The 23,674-nt window shown below is 41.9% G+C and overlaps 1 protein-coding gene across 6 annotated transcripts in view; it reads right to left on the bottom strand.

Annotated features, from left to right (window-relative positions):
* LOC135511049 (transcription factor COE3-like) overlaps nucleotides 1-23,555 on the bottom strand; it is a 71,711-nt gene extending 48,156 nt beyond the window's left edge. For all 6 annotated transcript variants that reach the window (XM_064932524.1, XM_064932527.1, XM_064932525.1 and 3 more), the window contains exons 1-6: nucleotides 22,877-23,555; nucleotides 22,465-22,621; nucleotides 22,126-22,189; nucleotides 21,808-21,863; nucleotides 20,071-20,144; nucleotides 18,333-18,401 (exon numbers count right to left, since the gene is read on the bottom strand). In XM_064932524.1, the coding sequence (XP_064788596.1) occupies nucleotides 18,333-18,401; nucleotides 20,071-20,144; nucleotides 21,808-21,863; nucleotides 22,126-22,189; nucleotides 22,465-22,621; nucleotides 22,877-23,007 (551 nt within the window). In that variant the 5' untranslated portion in view covers nucleotides 23,008-23,555. The remainder of the gene's footprint in view (nucleotides 1-18,332; nucleotides 18,402-20,070; nucleotides 20,145-21,807; nucleotides 21,864-22,125; nucleotides 22,190-22,464; nucleotides 22,622-22,876) is intronic.
* Nucleotides 23,556-23,674: the final 119 nt, after the last annotated feature.

The raw sequence follows: 23,674 nt of genomic DNA, 5'->3' as shown, positions 1-23,674 counted from the left end.
GAAAATGGCACTCAATCTGGAGAAATCCTTTTCTCCTGCTGCAGGCCTGTCAGCTAGTGGATGAGTTGATACAAGCAGAGCTCTGTCTCTCCCAGTTCTGCCTGGCACACAGCTACACTGCTGAACACAAACCTCTCTATCTTCAATTAACACACCGTACTCGACACATACTGTAAAATGAATCATACCATGGCATGCTGATTTCACTATCTGTCACTTAGAATGTTCATTTATCTGGTCGTTGAACATTTAATATGATATCAGTTGAATTTGATCATGGCATCTCCATCACTGATATGACGCAAATGGTAAACACACTGTGACACAACCGTTTCATGTTCTGTTGTTGTTGTTGTTATGATGGAGGGCATGGCTTCCTTCTGTCTAACAGCAAGCAAGGGTTAAACTTGACACCTTATTAGCAATGCTGTTGATATACTCTATATGTATATCCTGTAGTACAACACATTAATCAATGAAATGTGCAATCCTACAAAGTGCATTAAGTTAGATTTGAAAGGCGAGAAGAAAAGCCCTTTTATTTGAAGTCTGAAGTGTTTGCTGTTCAGTCTGCATGTTCTCATCTCCCAAGATTACCATTTGCACGGTGTGTGTCAAGACTACTTTTCAGAAATCTCAGTAACAATTCAGATTCAATCGATAAGGAGTGACAGTTTATTTTAAAGGCTTAAGACAGGCCAAGAAAGGAACGACTCAAGCATCAAGTGGAGAGGAATGAATTTGTTTTGTATTTGATTTTTCCATTAAATTTATCACCACTTTAACCAACCCCTTCTCTCTCTCTGTCTCTCTCACGTGCGCACTCTCTCTCGCTCTTTCTCTCGCTCTCGCTCTTGCTCTCGCTCTCTCTCTCGCTCTCTCTCCCACTCTTTCTCCCACTCCCTCTCTCACTCTCTCGATCACTCTCTCTCTCTCTCTCTGTCGCTTGAATCAACAACAAGGCTGTAAACTAGCTGTCGATTTCTCCTCGCTGCTTTCCATGTCATCACTTTCATCCATTTTGGATCGTTTCACACCCTATACCCACAGTGCTTTTAGTGCTCATATGTGACCTCATGAAACAATGGGTAAAGATGTCAAGAGACAAAGTCTTGGTGCCCTTTAAAACACTTCCTCATATTTGGAGATTGTTGCGAAACATCTTACGAAATCATTCAATATGTTTAGTTTAAAATCAGATGGTTAAACCATTACCACATTGTCAGGGGAAACCACCAGAGGTTTCCAGCAGTTGTGCACTTAACACACTACTAGAGAACTGCACTTAGACTACCAACCTATCTCTCTTATTACAACAAATCTCAGAATCCTCCCCTTCTTAAATCCAGGGGTCACTGAGGCAGCCAGTCAGCAGGACAGACCAGTCAGGGAGCCAGTGGCATGAACGGGACAGTAACCAGCTGATGAAATTCATCCATACTTCTCACTTATGATGACATGATTGATTTTCCTTCCGAGTGCTCAAATGTAGGATTGTCTTCCAGCCCTGTGTCCTCCATCCCACCTCAATCTGTCCAGTCGTCCGCCCTGCTACCGTCTAATGGATAAAGCCTCTGTCTGTCTCAGACACGGAGGAGAGAGTTGATGTGTGGAAGAACAACTGCAGCGAATGAAGGGTGAAATTTGAAAGAGCAATTTTTCTTCTGTCAATCTGCCGTCAAGAGAGCAACTTGACCACCAATCAGTGGAGTCGATTCAGGGTTCATAGTTCTTGAGGGAGTTTTGAGAGACAGCGCCATATCATGGCATTAAACAGCCAAAAGGGGTGTTTGAAGCGGGTGAGATAATAGTTGTTTTTTCTTATGATTTTTAGGCAATGACATACCTTCTCTGCCTTACTGAATAAATAAATTCACACACTAATGCATAACATATCATCGTCTATAATTAATGATTCTGAATATGGAAAGTGCTATCATCTAGGTGCTTCAAAATACAACCAATTAAACTTGACTTAATTATTAAAGGTAGAAAGTGAGGGAATGAAACATGCTTTAAAAACTCCTGCTTCCAGTCAATTATGATAAAAATTTAATGAGCCTGGATAGAGAGCCATAAAAACTGATAGCCCCTCTGTCATGAATTATATATCCACATCGATTTTTTTGTTTCTTTGCCATACGAATCGCAGGTAATCGTATGTTACCACATGTAAAGTGCACTTCCCTAGCGAGGATAAATATTAACTATCAAATATATATGAGGTGTATGTGCATTTACGACCGGGCTCCCGTGGAAAATGAAGCAGAAGACATGTGGAGGCGAGGCCCTTGGGGAATGGAATAGAGGGTACCATATCAGACAGAGAGAGACCATTAGCAGCAGCACCCGCTTGATATGTTGCCTAGTTAGCGTCACATATAGAGGAATAAATATGTATTTTATTATTTGTGGTTGCCATCATGTCTCTCCTAATAGACAGGCGACGTGGAGTTTAAACCACATTATCCTCCAGGAGACCATCGCAATTACTCATGAGAGAAAGGGCTGATGTGTGTACAAGGCAGGTCACTGCTGTCTAAATGAACACAAGCAATGTGGAATGGAGGAAGGAATAATGGGGGAGGATGGGACGTAGTTGCGGGGGGGGGGGATTGTTGATGGAGAAACCCCTGAGTTGTGTGTTATGGATGTACACTGTGCTGTGTGCTGATTCTGTAGATGAACAACCACATAGGCAGTTTTTACATCTCCTTTCACGATCCTCTTTCCGATTCAGTCAACACCCTTTCTCGTCTATCTATCTGCTTCTTCTCTGCCTCCTTCTTTTATAGGATGACAACAATGCCCACCGATCCTGTTTAGTGGATCTCCCGCTGAAAGCTTGTGTGTCCCGCTGTCGCTGTCAAAGTCGCTGTCTCGTTGGACACTCGCTGGAGGTGAAAGGGGCACCAACCCGACCACTGTGACGCCTGGTAAAAGCCCCCCCCCCCCCCTCCCGACACAAGTGGCCCACCTCTGGGTGAATTGATAAACTGCTGCTCCACTTCATTAGGCCGACAGAGCAGGCTTAACGAACAACGCAGAGTGACTGTCACTCTGAATATATTACTCACGCCTGGGCATGAAGGACCACCGCAGCATTCCTCGCTGTTTCTGCCTCCTAGCCTACTTTATCACACGTCCAACCATTACACCACAGTAAAACTACAGTTAAAACCAATTCTCTTTGTATCAACGTCTAGTGGATGGAGAGACAGAGTGGTCTTGGGTGTTATTGAATATAAATATATCATGACAAGTGTAAAGAAAATCCACCATTTGGCCTATTCACAAAGGCAGGGTTGTAATGTAGCGCTAGGTGAGCGCTGTCCTTGACGTACACACTGGAGGTGGAGGTGTCAGGGGAGAGCTCACTGAAGCGAGAGGAGATTTTTATTGTTGCCCAGCCCTTCCGCTTAAGTGCACATGACTGGGAGGAAGCGGGGACCTGCAGATCTGACCCCTGCCCATGTATATTTAATAGGCCATCGGTTGGCCAAGGTAGTGCTCTGATCAGGATTCAGGAAGGAGCTTTGAACCCCGCTGTGTATACCTGAGCGTAGAGCCTCAAGCTGCTCTCCCCAGCTGTGTCAATCCCACAGCACTGTTAATACAGGCTTACAGACAAACCAACGGGCTACTACACTACTACCGTCTAATGACTACGGGAAAAAACACAACAATAACAGATGGTCCAAGGTGAACTGTCTATGACCATGCAATGAGTGAAACAAGAAAAATATACTGTAACCCTTGCTTTGTGAAGTAAAATCACACCCACCTAATTGTACCCTAGGTTTTCTGTATGAATTACAAAAAAAGCCATCTCACGGTCACTGGACTGTGCACAGCTACAAAAATTGTAGGAATAAAAACAAGGTGTTAAACAGAAGAGTATCTCTTGTCCTCTAACAAGGTGCGCTTAGAGTCAAAGTGTGTGTGGGCAGCTTCGGGGATGGTTCATTTAACAGGCAATTAGTTTGCGGAGGTGCTATTGACAGGCTGGACTGATGTTTGTTCAACAGCTCTGGGTGAGTTCCACGCTACTCTGCTACGTGACAAAGCACCGCTGACAGGAACGGAGCTCCTGATCACTGTGGACGAGCTCTCTGTTAGGGGGTGAATGTGTGACAGCCTTGTGGAGAGAGGAAAGGGAGAGAAAGAGATATGGAAGACAAAGGATCTATAAGGCCGTCGTTATCAGACAATGTTGTTACGCCCAGTTTTGTATGCCTTCATTTGAATAGTTTGAGGAAGATGTCGCTGTATGATTGTGGGAAGAGGTGTGTAATCTTATGAGACACACACATTTCACGTACACATATATGAACAGATAGAGTTCTTCTATACAGACTAGTTTGACTACTCGGAAATGCACACATACTCCGATAACACCTAACTATATTATTACTGCATCAACAAGTAATCCTTCCTTTTTGGAAGCCATTGCCAAAACCAACCCAATCCATATCATTATTTTCAAGTGTCTTCACAGAGTTAATGGAGGACTGAGGCGGTAAACGTTTTCCCTCTCCCTGTCAGCAGAGCACTGGTCCGTGTTGCAGCCCAGACGACTGAGCATGCCCCCCCCCCCCCCACCCCCACCCCCACTGTGGACACACTGTATGAGAGGTGGCATGCAGGTAGATGGAGATGGACAGGCATTGTCTCAACCTGCCAGCCACGGTCCTAGCCTTAACATTAGCCATTCAGATTCAGATCCAGAAATTCAGATTCAGTGTTGATTAGTCACATGTACAGGGTTGCAGGAGTGATTGCAGGGTAAAGTGAAATAAATAATGAAAATTATATAGTTTCATTTATTTTTTTATATATATTTTTTTTAAATCAATGGAGTCATTACAAAGTCGAATAGGATGTGTTTTCTACCAAAGCAACAAAGATACAAAAATTATTATTCACGTAGCCAACTTTGGATTGTACTGCATCTATCAGAGTTTCCATGGGGCTTTAAGAAATAAGCACTAATCTATGACTGGCAATGTGGAAGCATATTCTCTGGTATAGCAGCATATGCTAAATATCTCTTCAGCCACACAGATGCCTAGCTGTAAAATAGCTCCTCTGTCTGGGTATCTGCACCACCCAGATGGGTCCCAAGCTGTGCCAAACCGCTCCTCGTCAACAGCTATGAACTATGGTGTCACATGACCAACGGAGAGAGATACTGGGTCCTTTTCTGTATCGCCTTCGCACAATGGAGCCTCGCTGCCCCATGCATTATCTGCTCCCAGTGTTGAGACTTCCATTCAGCCAAGGGAATACTGAACAAGATTTTTCTCTGGTTTAGTTCGAAAAGCTCTAATCTGAGAGAGCTGATTTGGACGTGCATGTGGGTGTGACTGAGTGAGGCAGACTTCATAGGACAAATGGTCATGATTCATTGAGTTATTGGTTTCCACCCTGTTTTAATCGCTCCGGGCCCGAGCCAAAAAAATCGTGGAGGTTTCCCGAAAAAACTATTTTCCACCACCGTTCAGCAGATTGGAATTTGTGTGTGAGTGCCTCACGTCATTCGAGGCGTCCTTCACAGCTTCAGGGGCCCTAATTCAAACCACATGGAGGGCAGCGTCTGGTTACGGACCTCTGCAGGGGGGCCACACTCCAATTGGCTGAAGCAGGATGGGAAATGGTGTGTCTCGATAGACGAGACAACAAACAGATCTAAGCAGGAGTCACAACATGGCCTGCACACACACTCATTCACATGAAGATAAATATACATACATATGTACACATTCAAATATATTATGCACATACACACACACAAACTGCTACACAAGTTTACACTATGGGCCTGCAATGGCTGATTCCTTGACATGATGGAAGAGGAAGTGTTAGTCTCTTTAATATTGCTCCTATTCTTCATTGACAAGCATATATATATATTTTGCTGTTCCCTACTGACTTCAGAGTGCTGAACTCCATTTATGAATGATCTGACATATTTTTTGCCATTTTTATGACAGGAGTACTCAGAGGAAATTTCAAGGCACCTTTCTCCTGACAAGTAGAAATATCAATATTTGAATAAATTGCAGATTTGGATCTCTTCACATGGATGCACTCAAGCAAGTGTGTGTGTGTGTGTGTGTGTGTGTGTGTGTGTGTGTGTGTGTGTGTGTGTGTGTGTGTGTGTGTGTGTGTGTGTGTGTGTGTGTGTGTGTGTGTGTGTGTGTGTGTGTGTGTGTGTGTGTGTGTGTGTGTGTGTGTGTGTGTGTGTGTGTGTGCGAATGTGGAAAGGGGCTCTTTTCATTCTGTTTCCACGGTCTTATCCCCCTGAGCCCGCAGGCAAAAATCTGTATGCAGCATTTCATTAGGGGAAAGCTCCACTGAGTGACATGAGAAGCACACCTCAGTGTCGACCTGATGAAGTTTACTTCCCTCAAACGACAAAAAAACACTTTGTAAACAGGAAGAGAGGGTGATGGCAGAGCAACAATAAAACATCAGGAATGTTGTTTCACAAAGTGACAGGCCAATCTGTACACAAATAGACTATCTTTGAGAAAAATGCAGCTTTAGAGACATTGGGGGACTACGTTATGTTTGGTAGAACTGACACAAGAAAAATAATAGCCAATTGTTATGTATGACAAGAAGAAAACACTTTGGTTTGGAAAAAGCATTTTCATTGGATGATTATACAGTTGTTCTACATACTCTTTATTTGTATGAGAGGTCAACGTTCAACAACCACTGTACTCAGTCTTTCTGACTCCTTCTGTTCCTGGTGTTATGCATCTTAACTGAGAAAGTCCTGCCAATCTGTCTTGCGCTGATTAGCTGCAGTAGCTGCCATCCTATCTGTGTTTCTGCTGCTGATGATAGATCACTAGGGAACCTACCATTCAACCAAACACACACACACAAACACACACACACACATATCTTTCAACCCCGTTTTAGAGGAGCCTGAGAAAAGGCTAAAACCATATGAGGTTGCTCAGGTACCAAAGAGGTTGCGACCTCTTAACCCCAACACTGACCTTCCTGAACTGCATGTCATACTTTCACCTTTCCCAACAGAAAACAAAACCAAATCTTGTCATGCACCTCTGTGACTGAAAAAAGAGCCCTTTTTGCAAGGCTGTTCTTTGACTATTGTAGACCACATGACCTGAGACTTTCCTGACAGTGTCTATTTGGCACTTGCACAAGAGAGGTGAAGCCATGTTGGTTGTCCATTTCACTCCACATAATCTCCTCTACCCCTATCTCTCTCTCTCTATCTCTCTGCTCATTCCTCGTTGTTTGCACAACTTAATAGGCGAGCCTGGGTAGATTCCTATTATGGAATCTCTGGAAAAGGGTTGTTATCCTGGATCTCCATCTGGAGGAGCCACTCACTCTGCCCCACTCCTTCATTCTCACTGTGTGTTCTGGTGAAGCTACACTACTGCTATGTCTTTCACTCTCCACTGGTTACAATGAGATTGTATTGTCAGGCCAGGTTGACCCTATTCGAATCGACAAGCCATTTCAATAACAAAACACCACAATGGCATTTGAATCAAACTTTCTCGGTAGCAGACATGGCACAACAGGTCTCAGAGTGGTGTGGCGGGAAAACAATTCGGAGACCAGTAGTTTTTCCTGATCTGGTAACCTAACCAGGTAAAACTTTGTAGCTAATACAGTATTACGTGATTTATCTGTTGTAAAAAAAGTTATAACATGGGCTGTGATGGGACCAGAGTTTTTGTAATCATGGTCACATCCTTTGAAGAAAAAATATTGGAAAAACTTAGGGAGGATGAAAAACCTGTCAAACTGCAGCAACCTTGTACTTGTTCATATGAATTATATTTGAATAAAGAAGGATTAGGGGGTTTCCTATACACAGACACAGAGAAAGCAACATGATTGGACAATAAAACTCACTGGGCTGAGCTTGCTTTATACAGGTTTACATTGTGTTGTCCTTCCCTATGCAACTGTAGGCCTAATAAAACATTTCCTCACAGTCTGTCAGCTATTGTGTTTATTGATTAATTCCAGTTAACTTCATTTGGGATTGAAAAAGTCTAGGTTGCCTAGTCAGCCCAAGTTTGAATATAAACCAAATTCTCACAAACAAATGGGCTATAAAGACACAATGTTAGCACTTTGTTTACCCTGGCTAGAGGGACAGGGCGCAGAGTAGGCTAGACTATGCAGCTGCTGTTGATAGTAGCCTACAGTTGATCAGAATGAAAAATATGTCTCATTTCCATGCAATACAGCATGTCAGATCTATAATGTTTAGATGTATAGGCTGCTACATTTATGGAAGAGTTTTTGCTTGTGTCTGTTGGGAGTGATGTGTTATCACGCTTGCTAAATAAATACTGGAGGTAAGTGGAGAGCGTGGTGCCCGGCCTGCACGATCTGTGATATCCGTTAATCTGATTTGTCAAGACATGCAAAGAGCCTGCAGCAGCACTCCGATGTGAAGCACAGAGAAAGTGTGTGTGAGTTGACAAATCATGAGGCAAATTGGTCTAAAAAACAGCACTTTGCCCCTCTTTTTAATGCTTTGTCTCGATACATTTTATTTTGTGTCGATATATGTCATTAAACTAAATCAAAAGTGGTGTGGCGCTGCCCCACACCTGATTGAAAAGTGCTGTGGCAAATGACGTCTCGCCACACGGTCTCCGGCGGACCCGTTCGGGAGTCTAAAACAATAGGGAGGTCTCAAGAACACTTGTTCTTCTATTGAAACGGTTCAGATCTTACAAGTATCCTCTGAAAATGGTCAGGTTTCCTCTATCTGTCAAGGGTCTATCAGTTCACGTATGAAGCCGCCAAAAGCAGAGGATATGGTCATTTAGACTGATAAAGATTACACTCAGGTCAGCCAATCAGTAATCCCCACAATGATTTGTGAAGACAAAGCCCACAGGTCAATAGCATATACCTCATCCCATCAGAGTGATCTGCACGTGCATAAGGGTCGAACATAATACGATGTGACTTAAACCATACAATGAGCAGAGAAAATAAATATGCTAAGAGCACGACGGTGGACTGGCAAGGCCTCTCGGACTATGTCATCACTCCCTCCTGTCTGTGCAACGCTCCCCATCCAAAGGAAGGGCCAGTGATTATGAGGGCTCAGCTTCCCTCTAAGAAAGCAAACCGGAGCTGCAGTCCAAACAAGGCCAGCCGTGAGGGAGCAGAGCAATGCCAGGCAGCTCAGGTTTAGCGTCGCCTCCAACCTGACTGGCCCGGTCCCTGCATTAACCCTCAGTCATCCTCTCCAGGACAAACAAACAACCAGTACATACACAGGGACAACCAGGCGAGAGACGGTGCCACAATCACTGAGGAGGGAGCTCTATTGAATTTGCTTTATCACACAATGTAATGAGTTCCAGACTGGCTGGACCAGGGCTGGTAAAATGTGCCGTGCTGTCCTGTTGGTCCGGCCTGAGTTTAGAACCAAACAGATGGGGAGGTATCCCAAAAATGTGCGCTCCCTCCAGGGACATGTGGTTTTCCCCATCATTATAAAACTGTAAACTCCTGGATGACAGAGATTGGGGATAATATATTTCAGATGTCCATGGGTCTGCGCCGGGACTCGGAACGGCTGGATGGGAACAGTTATTTTACAGAGGGTCGGGGGGAGGACTAAGACATGATCAGGAGCTACTAAGGCTGCTCTATACTCAACACTGGGCTCTAATAGTGAGGGTGTGGGAGGGAGAGAGCATGTCTGTGTATGAGGGTGGGATAACGAGAGGCCAATTCATATCAAGCCACAGGACGTCTTGTCATTGTATTAACATGTAGAAATCAATCTGAAGTGCACATGGCTGAACCCACATTTAAAGCCTAAAGCCTTCCATTTAAATTTCAGACAGATTTGACATGACAGTTATACTTCCCCACTGCAATAGAGATGTATGCTAATTCCGAAACAGGGCAGGACTTCTTCAAAACATGACTCCTAATAGAAATGTTGTCCCATTAAACAATTGTTATTGGTTTGTTTCACATGACTAGAGTGGATCGTCGTTTCACATGACAGGAATGGATCGTTGTTTCACATGACTGGAGTGGAACATTGTTTCTGTTGTAGCACTTGATGGTGTACACTAACCATGTTGTCATGGTTTCAAACCAAGAATACATTTTCCTTTCCTCACATATTTATATTGCTCTGGTCCCTGCATGGTAAAGGCACAATGCTGTTTTTTCTTCCACCACATCGAATGTGGTGCTGAACAAGCATAGGAGTGTTTTTTATTGTAAATCAATAGTGATTGATTGGCAGCTTGGGTGTTGAATATGGATCAATATTACACCGGGCTGTAGAGGAGATCTGATTTCAATTGGCAAGAGGAGCCAGCAGCAGGTTTCCATCAAGCGGTAATTCAAGACATGGGGACATAAGACAGATGGATTGATATAGACTAGCCAGGACCTTTCTTGCCACTGAACCAGCACAAGGAAATTTCTGTCATATATCATTAACGCAGTTGGAGCCGGCTGTAAAGGGGGAGGGGGAGGAGGTCAAAAGGACCACACCACTCCACAGGGGAAAGGAGGCTCATTGTAGAATACAATAATATCGTTTAAGAAAATCTAATATTACGCTTTACAGTAATATAAGAATTATGAGAATCTGACTACGCCACCAAAATATATGTTGAAGTGGATTGTTTTAAATGCAACAAGATGGTTTTCATTTACAAAGACAAACGTTTTACAACAAACGTTTGAACGCATGTTGAAATATTTTCATAGCTGTTAATAATTCCTGATTTCAAACAATAATAACTAGGTCCTTAAACAGAATACAAATGTTCCCAGACTGAATGGAAGCTGTGTATATGTAAAAAGAGGGGGTCATCCCTTAGAGTTATCATATCTACGTGATTTGTGGACAGAGGGCAAAAAAGAAAAAGGAGCTATACTTATAAATAACTTGTCACTTTTAATAAATGACACTGGTTCAGGACTTTCTCTGGGGCTTTCCCTCGGATCTATCCCAGGCACCCCTGGGGGCCATCGGAGCGACCAGAAGACCCGCTCGTTTCCTCGAGGTAACTGATGACCCCATCCCACAATTCCCCATCTTTGTCATGTGACCCCACGCCATGGGAGCAGGACCATGTCCAATGCAATCCTCCTCCGACTGCATCCCATCCTAATCTCAGCCATGTCACACTACAAATTGCTACATTCAGAAAATGGAAATAGATTGAGGTGGAGATGGAGGGAGGGATAGAGAGAGAGAGAGAGAGAGAGAGAGAGAGAGAGAGAGAGAGAGAGAGAGAGAGAGAGATGGATGGGAGGGGTGGGTGGAGTGAGTGTGCATCGACAACCGGTCCCATAAGAAAAGTAGTGGAGGAAAGAACGACTCGGGAGATCCCGGCGAGGAATCACATCACGGCAAACATATTGATCTGATTTACAAAACCTCCAGCCTAATGCGAAACAAATGGCGTGGGCGTGAACTGGTACTTAACCATAAAACCCCAGCATTACTCCATCTCCGATGAAATACCACATATATCCCTCACCAGGGCCTAATGTGCTGTTTTACGGCCAGATACGACTGAGGTTGACCCAACAGTTAGTTTGACAATTAGGGGGAACCTAATAAGGATTTAATGGGAGTGAGAACATGCCAAAAGAAAGAAAGGAAATATTTTTTCAAATGAATAAAAGCATGTAAAAACAGTACGACGGGTGACCTAAATTTGATTCATAGGATCCGAGGATGTTTGAAAAGCATTTGTACCATTAACGCATTAAGAAACCAAACAAAGACTAAACAGCTACAGAGTCTAATTATAAAGGACGGCTGTTAAACATTGGCGCTAGAGCGACATTTTATTTAGGTTTGATTTCATTTTCAAGTACAATTTTCATTGTGTACTGTATTCCACTTATAAATTATATTTATACAGCATCACAATATATAGTAATTTCCAAATATTATGCTTGATTGTAATCGTGTTTTAGAGCGAGACAGTGAAACCGAAGCTGGAAAATATAAACTATCAAAATTATTACAAAGAAATATCACTTGTTTTATAAATAAAAAATATGTGTGTGTGCACAGGGGTGCACACATGCATGTGTGTGTGTGTGTGAGTGAGTGAGGTCCAGTGTTGCTCTTTGCCCATGCCTTCATCCCATCGCCCCAGCTCAGGCCTTTTTCTGTCAATGCAGTGAACCAAGGGAGTAAAATGGGGAAGAGAGGGGGAGAGAAGGAGAGGGGGAGAGGGGTTGTCTCCATGGACATATGGACTGCTCTTTCTCAACACATGTGGAACCATGTTTCGTCTTTCAGTGCAGTCAAGCTGGAGCCGAATCCCTCACTTTGTTGGTCCAGACTTATTTCTTGTACAGCACACCTCTCTCTCTCTCTCTCTCTCTCTCTCTCTCTCTCTCTCTCTCTCTCTCTCTCTCTCTCTCTCTTTAATAAACACACACATCTCCTGCTCTCTCTCTGCACACATGTTAAAGTCATCACCCCTGCTCAGCACTAGTAAAACACAACACCCCCATCTTCTGTGCTGTTGTCAAGTCTTGCCATTAGCTGATGCCCATGGGGAATCCTACACAAGCGAGGTGGGTCTCCCCCATGTACACCAGGCACCATGTTACCTTCAGACGCCACTCATGTGAACCCAAACATGAGAGCGTCATTTGGAAAAATATAATTTATACTGTGCGTCTTTGTACATGTCTTGACATTTACAAACTGTGATAAAACTGACATGAGGGAGGAGGGAATAAAAAACAGAACAGAATAATTTGAGGTCATGTTTTGCTTAGTGAACAGTATTACCCAATCCTGGATGTTGGAACAGTGGGAAGGATTTTCTGGCTCCAAGGCTGCAAAGAGGGTCTGGGTTTCATTTTTCGGCAAGTGCAAGCCAACAGAGAGCTGCCAAGTACAGGTTTCACTCTCAACACTTCCTGCTATTCCTAATCTGGCTCAAAAGGAGACACTTTCACTCAAACATCACTCCAGTCCAGAGTGCAGTGGCCAGTTTCTTCTCTCCTTTCTCACAGGGTGTCAAAAAACTCACGTCTGTCAAATAGGTTACACTGAAAACAGCCGTAAATAAAACACGGAGATGGAAATATTGTTGAGGCATGAACATGAAAAGTTTGAGAGTGTGTGTGTGTGTGTGTGTGTGTGTGTGTGTGTGTGTGTGTGTGTGTGTGTGTGTGTGTGTGTGTGTGTGTGTGTGTGTGTGTGTGTGTGTGTGTGTGTGTGTGTGTGTGTGTGTGTGTGTGTGTGCGTGCGTGCGTGCGTGCGTGCGTGTGCGTGCGTGCGTGCGTGCGTGTGTGTGTGCGTGTTTTTCCCCAAAGGCAGCTACTTTAATCGACTGCACTGTTTAGTACGTCTAAACTGTATGTTCACCATCCCCGAACCAAGTCCAAATCCTCTACTGAATGATACAAAGAGTCCATGAGAAACACCTCCAGTATTGAACACAACAACACAACCTGTGCATTGCTCTGCACCTCTGCATTGCATAATTCTCACTTGTGGATGGATGGTGAATTAACACTACATACAGTTTATGGTGCAATGGAAGATGCAGTGGAAACATGTAATTTACTGTCGGTGGTTCATCAATCAATCATAAACAGACCTCTCTTTACAGGTTATCAAAACACTGCCTCTTATGAGAACACCCCCCATTTTTTCATGTGTAATTAAAATGGTCTCTGAAATCCTCTTTGACAGTCCAGGGCTTAGCCAAAAATGTAAATGACATTAAAGGAGACAATGAATTTAATTTTGCTTAATGTCCCCTTTCGCTGATTCTCATTTACATAGCATTTCCAACGCAAAAAGCTGACCTTATAAATACTGGCATTTGTTCAGCTTGGGAGTTAATCACGGTTTTGCAAAAACCCAGATGGGAACACACCACCACACCAATTTTCGTATTTGTTGGTAGAGAGAAGAGAAACCACATATGAGATGGTCCGACCCGGGAGTCTTTTGTTGCTGACAAACAACTCAACAACAAGTGCACTGCACTCTGGGATATGACCTCGTAGGTGTTCCACAAATAAACAATAACGCACAGTAATTTAGAAAATACAGTGCACTAATGAGCGACATAGTGCAAAATTTGCATTAGGCCAAAAAAGTAATTGCATTAACATGTGAACAGGTGTGGAGGCCTTTATAAATGAGCTAAATGAATAAAACCCTTCCACAGCACAACCATGTGTGCTGATGACTGAAAAATAAAAAATAATAAGTCAATGTCATGAATTATTCAGTGGCTGAGCAGCCTCCAGAGGTCAGCGCTCTTTGACCTTTGTGACAGGAAGTGAAAGGGAGTGCGGTTGAAGCTGGAATAAGCGGAGCTGACATGATTTGGTCTGGTCCACAGTCCTCCTTTTTGGATGGGAGCGTAAATTGACACGGATGTTAAGCTGTGTGAACATACATTCAATTCAAAATTCATGTATGGGCAGCCAGAGCTCTGAAAACACACTCCCTCCTCTGCTATCCTCACCTAATCTGCTGCATCTCCTCTGCGATATACACAACCTTTGAACTTTGACAGAGAGAATGAGTCATTTTCTCTCTTTTTTTCCAACAGCATGTTCCTCTTTCTTATTACAAAATCCATGCGTAAGCCTGGACCATGTATATAATCTTTCACACAGGAGAAGACAAAGTCAATATGCAGGAGAGTGAAGACCGATACCAGTGCAGGAGAGTCATCACAAATTGAGTTATGTTTGGCACACGCAGCTCTACACATACTTTAAATGGGGAAACCAGCTAATCAGATATTGGGCACCTCATCACTATAACTCTCGATACTCAAATTACTGCCTGGATGAGCCCACGCCCTCACTCACTTTAAGGCGCCACTAGCTTATAGATGTGACATCCGTTGCGCCACTGACTTCCTAACGGGAAGATATGATTATAACCAACTGCGAAGTACTGTAGTCATAGCAATAGTGATACAATTATTGACCAAATTCAGTAGGCGTCTTTTTGTTTCTGCAAGGGCCAACATAGTTTCCAACATTCTCATTTCCTGATTAGAAGAGGAAAAATGATGCATGCAAAGACACACAGAACACAATAGACTTTAAATGTACAGTCAATGCTGAAAACAACCAGCCTTTACCCAGCAGTTTATAGTTTCCCTTAACACACACAATAGTTACTTTCTTTCCCTATAAAACAAATATGAATAATGTAATGACATCAAAAGTCATATGAAAAATTTAAAGATGCAATATGCAGAATTCGCTCTGCCATTTCCTGGTTGCAAAAAATCCAAAAGTTTGCCTAATTTCAGTTTATGTGACAGAACAAGCAAGTATAGTGTAGAGTATCATTGTACCATCTACACTGCTGTGAAATATATTTTCCAAAACCAAAAATATTGTATTTTCAGCTGTTTGAAGCTGGTGTACAAAAACAAAACAAAAAAATGGAAAAAAGTATTGAAATAGCGCACATAGAACCGATCTACTGCTCCTTAGACTTGCTTTCAATGAAAATGACAGATCTATATCACACATTTCTATGGGAATTTGGTCAGGTCGCCCAAAAAGTTACATATTGCAGCTTTAAAGATCCACCAGCATTGATACTCTGTGACAGCTGTTAGGCTTAAATCTAACAAACTTTTTTAAAGAATTCTTTCCTTTCAAAAAAATTACTGAAAATCTGCATCGAACTGGGAGAGAAAATGGGGTAAACAGATGTCTGGCTTGACCACCGGAAAATAGGACACATTTGGAATGATAAGTTTCCCAAACTCAGTCGGATATGCCAGATCCATGGGAACGCCAGTTAATATCTTGCTACATGCCAGCTAGCTGTGTGCGCTTTCCCCTCTTACCATCTGGGAAAATGTAACAGCGAGGCAACACCGTCCATGATTCACTCCAAATCTGTTTCTTAACAGTTGGGCAATGCTACTGTTTCTCTAGGAAATGTGGCAGAGCTGAACTAGATGTTTTATACTGTAATGTAGGCAGATACCTAAGACATTACTGATTTAAAATCAGACCTCTCTCCTGTTTTTCACATACTAAACTCTCAGGTCTCTTCAATTGAAAGTAATCACTTTTAGCCAGAAGCAACTGCAGCACAGGTGCTACTCACAATTTGCATGAGAAACTGAGAGATGTAAGCAAGAGAGTTTAACACAATGAGGCGTCATAAAATCTCACTTATATGTTCACTGAAAATTACTATATCAGGATGGTAAACTGGGTGACATGTGCATGCAGTACAGTACACTTCAGTGATTTTGTTTAAACCCTAAAACTCCAGAACACCCCCCCTTTAGTCAGTGTGAAGTCAATGGGAAGTAGTGTGGGTCCGGGAGGGTGAACTGATCTGCTCATAGTTATGGAATGGAGACAACGGGAGGGTCTAATGAGGAACATATGCTTTTGTGATTCAACAGACCGGCTCATTGTGTGAGGAAAAGGATACTCTACTCCCATTCACTCCTGTCACAATGAAAATCTGAGCCTTTTTTCTGAGCCGGTTGAGTTTACAATATCCATCCGCTTCTCCTTTTTTCCTCTTTGACGGTAATTCTCCATGCTTTCATTTTGGCTATTGTACTTATGTTACATGTTTTAGTGCACAGAATTAAGAATAATAGAGTGTGAAACTCAACGCAATGAAAGTGGCAAGCAGGGTTAGAAAGGGTTTCTTTCTAAATGTAATCTGTTACAGGTACTAGTTACTTGTCCAACATTTTAATGAGTAACATAACTTTTGGATTAAGCCAAACTCAGTAACGTAATCTGATTACTTTCAGTTACTTTTGGATTACATTCTCCTTAAGAGTCATTAGAAGAAGACAAAAAGGATCCATCAGACACATTTGCTGTGTCATCATAGTGGTCTCTGACTTGTGGTCAGACTCAATCAGGTAGAACAAACTTAAACTTGTACCTTGTTTCAATGCTAAACTGAATGTCGTTAAAAAAACAAAAAGTTGTTTTAATGTATTTTGTTCTGCAAACATCCTTTCTGAATTTAAAATGAATCCTAGAAGTAATCATCTAGTTTTTCAAAAGTACCTGTAATCTGATTACAATATTTTTTTGATGGTAACGTAACTGATTACAGTTCAAAAAAATTGGAATCAGACTACATGTAACTGGTTTCATCTAATCAGTTACTCCCCAACCCTGGCGACAAGGCAGTACTACAAAGCAAACTTTAAAGAAGTGGAAATAAGTGAGATGTTAATCTGTCATACTTTAGGTTTTTGGGTGAACATTTCATCCAATAAATACTAATAGATTGGACAATCAGCTTCATAAAGGACATGATGAGAGCCCTTTATATATTTATTTGAATTATAAGTGTTGCCTTGAGCTGCTCAATATAAATCACATACATAATGGCCGGAACGTAATGTTACATCCAGTCCTACATAATAGAGGAACACCAGCTCTCCTAGTAGAGAGAGAGAGAGGTGTCTAGAGAAGCAGTAGCTGTGGTAATTCAGCCAGGCAGGCATCCTGGGCAGCTCCTACTTCCTGATACATGAGAAGCTTCTGGAGTGGCGGCAACAACTGCTCAGCCCTATTTGATTACTAATAAGAGAGTTGTCCCCTCTGTCAGATACCAGGCATTCTCCGCTAAACAAACAGTGATTCTGGCTAGTCAAACATTAGCATTGCTGTCTCTCCGTACTCCATGGTGAGAGTTACATGGGCTCAATGCTGAAGACAGTCCCTCCTAGATACACGGGGGCACGCACATACGCACACATATTCCTTTTTCAGCCGTGAGATAGAGGAGTCTGAATAACAGAAATACTTGATGGAAGGAATGTAAGTAGCCAATATGCCGTTTATGTTCACTGAATATGTTATCTGAATATCCAAAAACTGTAATATATTTTTACATACTGTAAACCTAAAGGTTACGATAAAAATCACTGCCACAAGCTCCTATTATATCACAACAGAGCCCTAACCACCTTTACTCACAACCGTAGCACTGGATAATGACTACTTAAATAGACAACAAAATTGATGAGATACAAAAATCATGATAAACCCCTCGCTAATTAGACGAATACCCCGCGTGATGCACCTGTGATTGAACGCCCCTCTCCAGGTGGTGACCGCCCCTCTGAGCGCAAAGGAAAGACCTCCCTCACCTGCTCACAGAGCAATCAGCCACAGTTCCCGTAGAGTTGACCAGAAGGTTGGAGTCAACCCACCTGGGCACCAAAACACTGGGGAGTGCTCACTAACTTCCCAACAGAGCTGAATCTAACACAGATCACAATCACAGCAGTATGAAGGAGACATGGAGCAGGGCCTACCTGTCGATGATCACAGGGTCTGATGGAGTCTCGTTCCTGTTGCCACAGCTCTTCTTATCACAACACCGGCTAGGGGAAGAAAGAGTGTGTTTGAGATCACCACAGTGGCTGTTACTGTTTATAAGACCATAGAGTAAATATTAGATCCTTCAAAATGTATGCTGCCTTCTAAGGCAACACGTCATTGTGTTAAATTCAAACACACAAAAAATAATAGAGAAATAGAGTACACTAGATCTATCCTGTCATGGATTCTGATGGATAATTAAAATGGCAAAAAACACATTTTGTGGTACAGCGTTTGCCTTAGCGCTGGAAAAGAGGGGAAGGAAAGTAGAAGGGGGATTGGGCCAGGAGGCAGGGGAGTCACTTTTCACAGCTTCAGCTTTTGTTTACCTCTAATTGCCAAGCTGCTATTTCTGGGGGAGATGCAAGATGCCACCCTCAACCAATATTTCTGCGGGGCATTTATCAATTATGGACTCAAAAGCACTAATCTATCCTCCACCACATGTTTCCACCATCTTTTCTCTAAACCTATAGTATACCTCCAGTTCTTTGATTGGAGATTTAATTCAACCTGAAATCAAACACAAATATACTGCTGCTTACCATTTGAAATGAAAATGTATACTTGTATAATGGCCACAGGTCTAAATGAGATTGATTAAAGCCATATGGCAAGGGAAGAAAGATCATGCATTTTAAAAGCTACTGTGAGTCCATTCTATCATTCAAATTACATGATGTGTATTTTCCACAACATGTAGACAGGGATAGGCTGAGTGTATTTTACTCTAATACTGCATATTAGTGCAACAATGTACTTAATGTTTTACCAGAGCAAAAAAGTTCAGAAGAATACTCTCATGGAGCAGGCCTATAGGCTACTTCTAACCTCATGGCCTCTTTAATGATGATAGCCTTCAGTAAGTCTTATTACATTTTACAGACACACTTATGCAGAGCGAATTTCAGGAGCAATTAGGGTTAAGTGCCTTGCTCAAAGGCACATCCACAGACGTTTCACCTAGTCGTCTCTGGGATACGAACCAGCGACCTTTAGGTTATTGCTATAGGCTACCTGCCTCCCACTACAGAATACACTTTCTCTTTGACACTGACAGTAAGATTATATCTAGAGCGCACCAAATTCCACGCCTCACAAATAAATGATAGATGCATGTGTAAAATGTGGTATGAGTGACGAGTTAAAAAAAAAATGTTTTAAGGCTAATCATTCTCAGTTCTCGGTCGGTGCACTTGCTCTAAAAAACTTTAACAATGCGCCGGTGCAACAAAAGAAAGGTTAACCGAGAGTATCCGAATTCAGTAACTGCTCACAAAGCTAACGCTGAGCTCAACAATAACAACAAAATACGTTTTTCCTTTTAGTATCAATGACACCGTTGAATAGCAGAGGAACATGACACATGAGACCTTGAGATTTGCGTGGTTAAATGACGCTTAAAAAGCACGCTGGTCACTGATGATATGTGGGATCAACCAAGACTTGACTCCATGTTTTGAGGCGCAGACTCGCTGGCATCAGACTAATAGATTCACTAAGAGGCCCTGTAGGCTACAACTAGCCGGGTACCAGTCTGTTTGTATTCCACTCCTTGTAGGCCTACTCCGTGTCATATGCCAATACAATAAACAAGTATGGGGAGAAAATGTATAACTGTATACTTCTTCAACAGCTTTGAGTTCGTGGAGGGAAAAAAGCAACACTTACCTGCACATAATTTCGTGTGTAAGAAGACATCTGCACATTTCAGGGTTTTTGTCTTGACCCTCATATATAATCGCCTTTGGAAAAAATAAAGACACAAATGTGTAGTCTACATTAAATATCTGAATACATGAGCCACTGTATATAATCAACTTTATAGTAGCCTAAATATAAAGGGCATTATGTTTAATAAAACCGAATAATCAAAAACAATTGAGTCCAAAAAACAAATATGCTATATTGTTATTGGTGGGAAGAGTAATGTTACAAAGGCATGAAAATGATAACATGTTACAATGTCTGTCAAATGATAATAGCAGATAATAATATGTATTATTATTGTAAGTATTAGTATTATTATATATTTTTGTTATAACACATTGCCTATGTGAATAAGCTTTATATGGGAAGTTTCAATGAAGTGTCATCAATATGGTTATAATCTGTGGATATTTGGGGGAAAGTGTTAATGGGCAATCTGTTGTTTATTTTGAGCTGCTAACAATGATCTTTCCGTGGATAAAAAGCGGTGTCTGGCAGTACGGTTGAGTAATTTTTAAGCATTGGCTGAAACAGATGGTGTGCAGCTATCAGTTGTGCCGCTCTCGCTCCCTCGGTTCCTCCCTCCCTCTATTTTGAAGAGAGGCACTTTGCTCCCCTTTAGTGAACTAGGCTACCTGGCATATTATACGGCACTGTAACTTGCCATATTTTCAGTATAGCACTTACTTATTAAATTAAGACATTTTGAATTAAAATTGGTGCCTATATGATTAGGAGGAAAAAATACACAATTACACTCTGAAATGTTGACGTCATATTATTACTGGGATTGAACCCCACTTTACTTTTTTGATGGCTCTGTTTTTATTTGTTGAGCACTGTGCGATTATCTATATTGATTTGATTTATGTCGCTATTTGCAGCTGCAGAAACAGAGAAATCCATAAACTGCTTGTTCTGCGTCATTGATTCGGATCATTCGCAGAGGAATTTTCCCTCTGAGTGGTGGAAGCTTTAACGGCTCTATTCAGATGATCTGCTGTAACCCTCCGTAAATTAGTAGTAATAACAACCACCATGGTTGAAAAATATCAGATAAGGCCTTTTACAGATGTGTAGTTACCTTAATGTAAGGAGATTAGGGGTGTAATTTCGAGAATTCTTATGAGAATGGAAATGCGTTAACTATGGGAGCTATTTCAGAATCTCTTTCCAAACATTTGGCCTAGTTATGTTTAGCCTAATATGGGTCAAGCCTAGCAACATGCCTAAAAGTCACAGATTAGAATAAGGGACTCAACAAGTAAACATGACTTGGGCCTACTTGTAACTCCAAAACAATAAAATAGCCTACTTTATTACACAATAGCCTATGATATCTCATATGTAAACAAAAAACGTTTATGTATTATCCTATTGATACACTTTATCTGTATCGACAGAAAGCACCAGCATTACAAACCATCAATTGATATTGTATAGGCACACAATTGCAGGCTAAGCTTAAGGTAACTTAGTGCTTGATTAATTCTTACTTAAGAGTTGCGCAAAAACATGCTATATGTCTACACGCTGTCTATAATGCAATTTCAGTCAATGCATGATTGCATAAAGAAAACGCTCTCGTGAAGAGGCCTAGCCTATAGTATGCATGCGTGAAGAATGCAGGTGAAGTTTAGAAGCAATGTCTCTAGCGTAAGCAAGCTGTATGAATATATGAGTAACAGTAGCTTATACCTGCTTCGTCATGGAATCGATTAACCGTATGAAAATATCCTGTTCTGTTCTGACGCCTGGGGGAACAAATATGCCAAGTTGAAACAGAGGTAGGGCTGTAAAGGCTATGAGATGTACATTTGATGACCCCAAAAAATGTTTGTTTTTAACCGAGACAATTTCTAAAACTACAATAATACATAATACATACTTTTACCTGTAAATATAAATAATTATTTAGCAAATAAATTAATTGTAAATTATTATTATCCTTATTATTATTTATAGCCTTTATCTTTTGGGTTATACTGAATTGATGAAAATAATTGTTTCACTCACCATTGCTGTACAACAACTGTACTTTGTAAATGATCCCATTGTTCGTTTTTTCACCGTTTGGTTCCTGAAAACAATCAACAATGAGATGATGGTGAGTTGAAAATAAAGCATCTATCTATATATCTAACTGTCTGATATTTCAGAATTTAAAATGTATAATTTGTCAAAAATAAGATTTAGCTCTGACAACCACTCTCCTGTCATCGACGAATGGGGTTAAAAACGTCGATATTGCACGTGACCTGCCTTACTGACCCACACACATCTCTAAATACATCAAGTTAATTTCAAAGTACAGATTATGAAATTCAATAAATTATATTCTCATGCAGCGCTTACTTTATCTTTCTCCACAAAGTCCACATAAGCTGTCCTTTCAATCTCAACGGGTTGACCCTGTCTGTCGTACAGTGCCAGGACGAAATGGAAAAAATTGGATTTTCTGAGGTTGGAAGGCGGCTGCTTTTCATAGTGTGCCCGCGCCAAGCCAACACCGCTGCGGGGAGAAAACAAGAGACCATATCGGTTAAGTATCAGACACGGGGGATAGATGGTGGAGCTGATGAAAACAGTGAAGACGTGGAAGCACGTTAGAGTACGAGAGATTTCTTGATTTGTTACAATAGGGGTAATATGATGTAATGAAAGAGAGGAGAGTCGAAGGGGTGCATTGGGAGACCGTAATTGATACAGGGTAGTGAGGGTCGATATGAAAAATGCGTGAGAAAATCAGATGATTTGGCATGCGTACCTTTGGGCGGCTGTGTTCGCATCAACCACCCCAGCTGTGTGCATCCATGAGCGGACTGAATTCAGCCCACCCAGCGGTTCCTCCTTCATCGTTGTCCCACCCCGTGATATAGTTTCCTGAATCCCGAACATTTAGAACAATTTACGTGCAATGAGCCTCCTGTGAAATTGGGTAAATAAACGTCCAAAAGTGTTATCCTTGAGGGTTTACGGGATGTCGTAAGTGCGGTATCAGCCTTGCAAGGTGAAAAAAACCCGGTCCTCAGGTCTCGCCTCCCTCTTCAGTCCGTCCTGGGTTGCAGCGATGTGAACAATTCTCAAAGTACTCTACTTAGTTGGTGTGGTATCCACAGACCGGAAAAGTGACTTGTTCAACAGACTATGATTTGTTTAGGCTATTGTTCCTTCTTTTTGTTATGCTTATTGACAACAAAAAAAAATCGATGGTTGTTGTTTGTGTGTGGATGATGCTCTCAAAGTAGCGACATCCTTGAAGCACCACATCCAAAACCTTCAGGACACTGTTGAATAAACCACTCCTGAAATGGAAAGGTGCCTCTTCACCAAAAGACAAACACACGCAGTAGCTGATCACCGTGGAGGTGTTCCCGGTACGCAGGAGAGGTGGATAAGGGGCCTTTCGCGTCGTGCAGGATGGATGGGAACATGCAAAACTAAGCCCTCTTTCCCCGAGGACTGAAATCTTTCCCGGGAGCCAAAACTCTAAACCCACGGGAGAGGCTCTGTCAGAATATGACGCTCATGGGGCGTAGCTTTTACCATATATGGAGCTCTGACT

This window comes from Oncorhynchus masou, chromosome 23, assembly GCF_036934945.1.
Source record: "Oncorhynchus masou masou isolate Uvic2021 chromosome 23, UVic_Omas_1.1, whole genome shotgun sequence".
Classification (NCBI taxonomy): domain Eukaryota; kingdom Metazoa; phylum Chordata; class Actinopteri; order Salmoniformes; family Salmonidae; genus Oncorhynchus; species Oncorhynchus masou.
The sequence above is the reverse complement of the archived record's forward strand: the minus strand, read 5'-3'. Positions and strand labels throughout refer to the sequence as shown.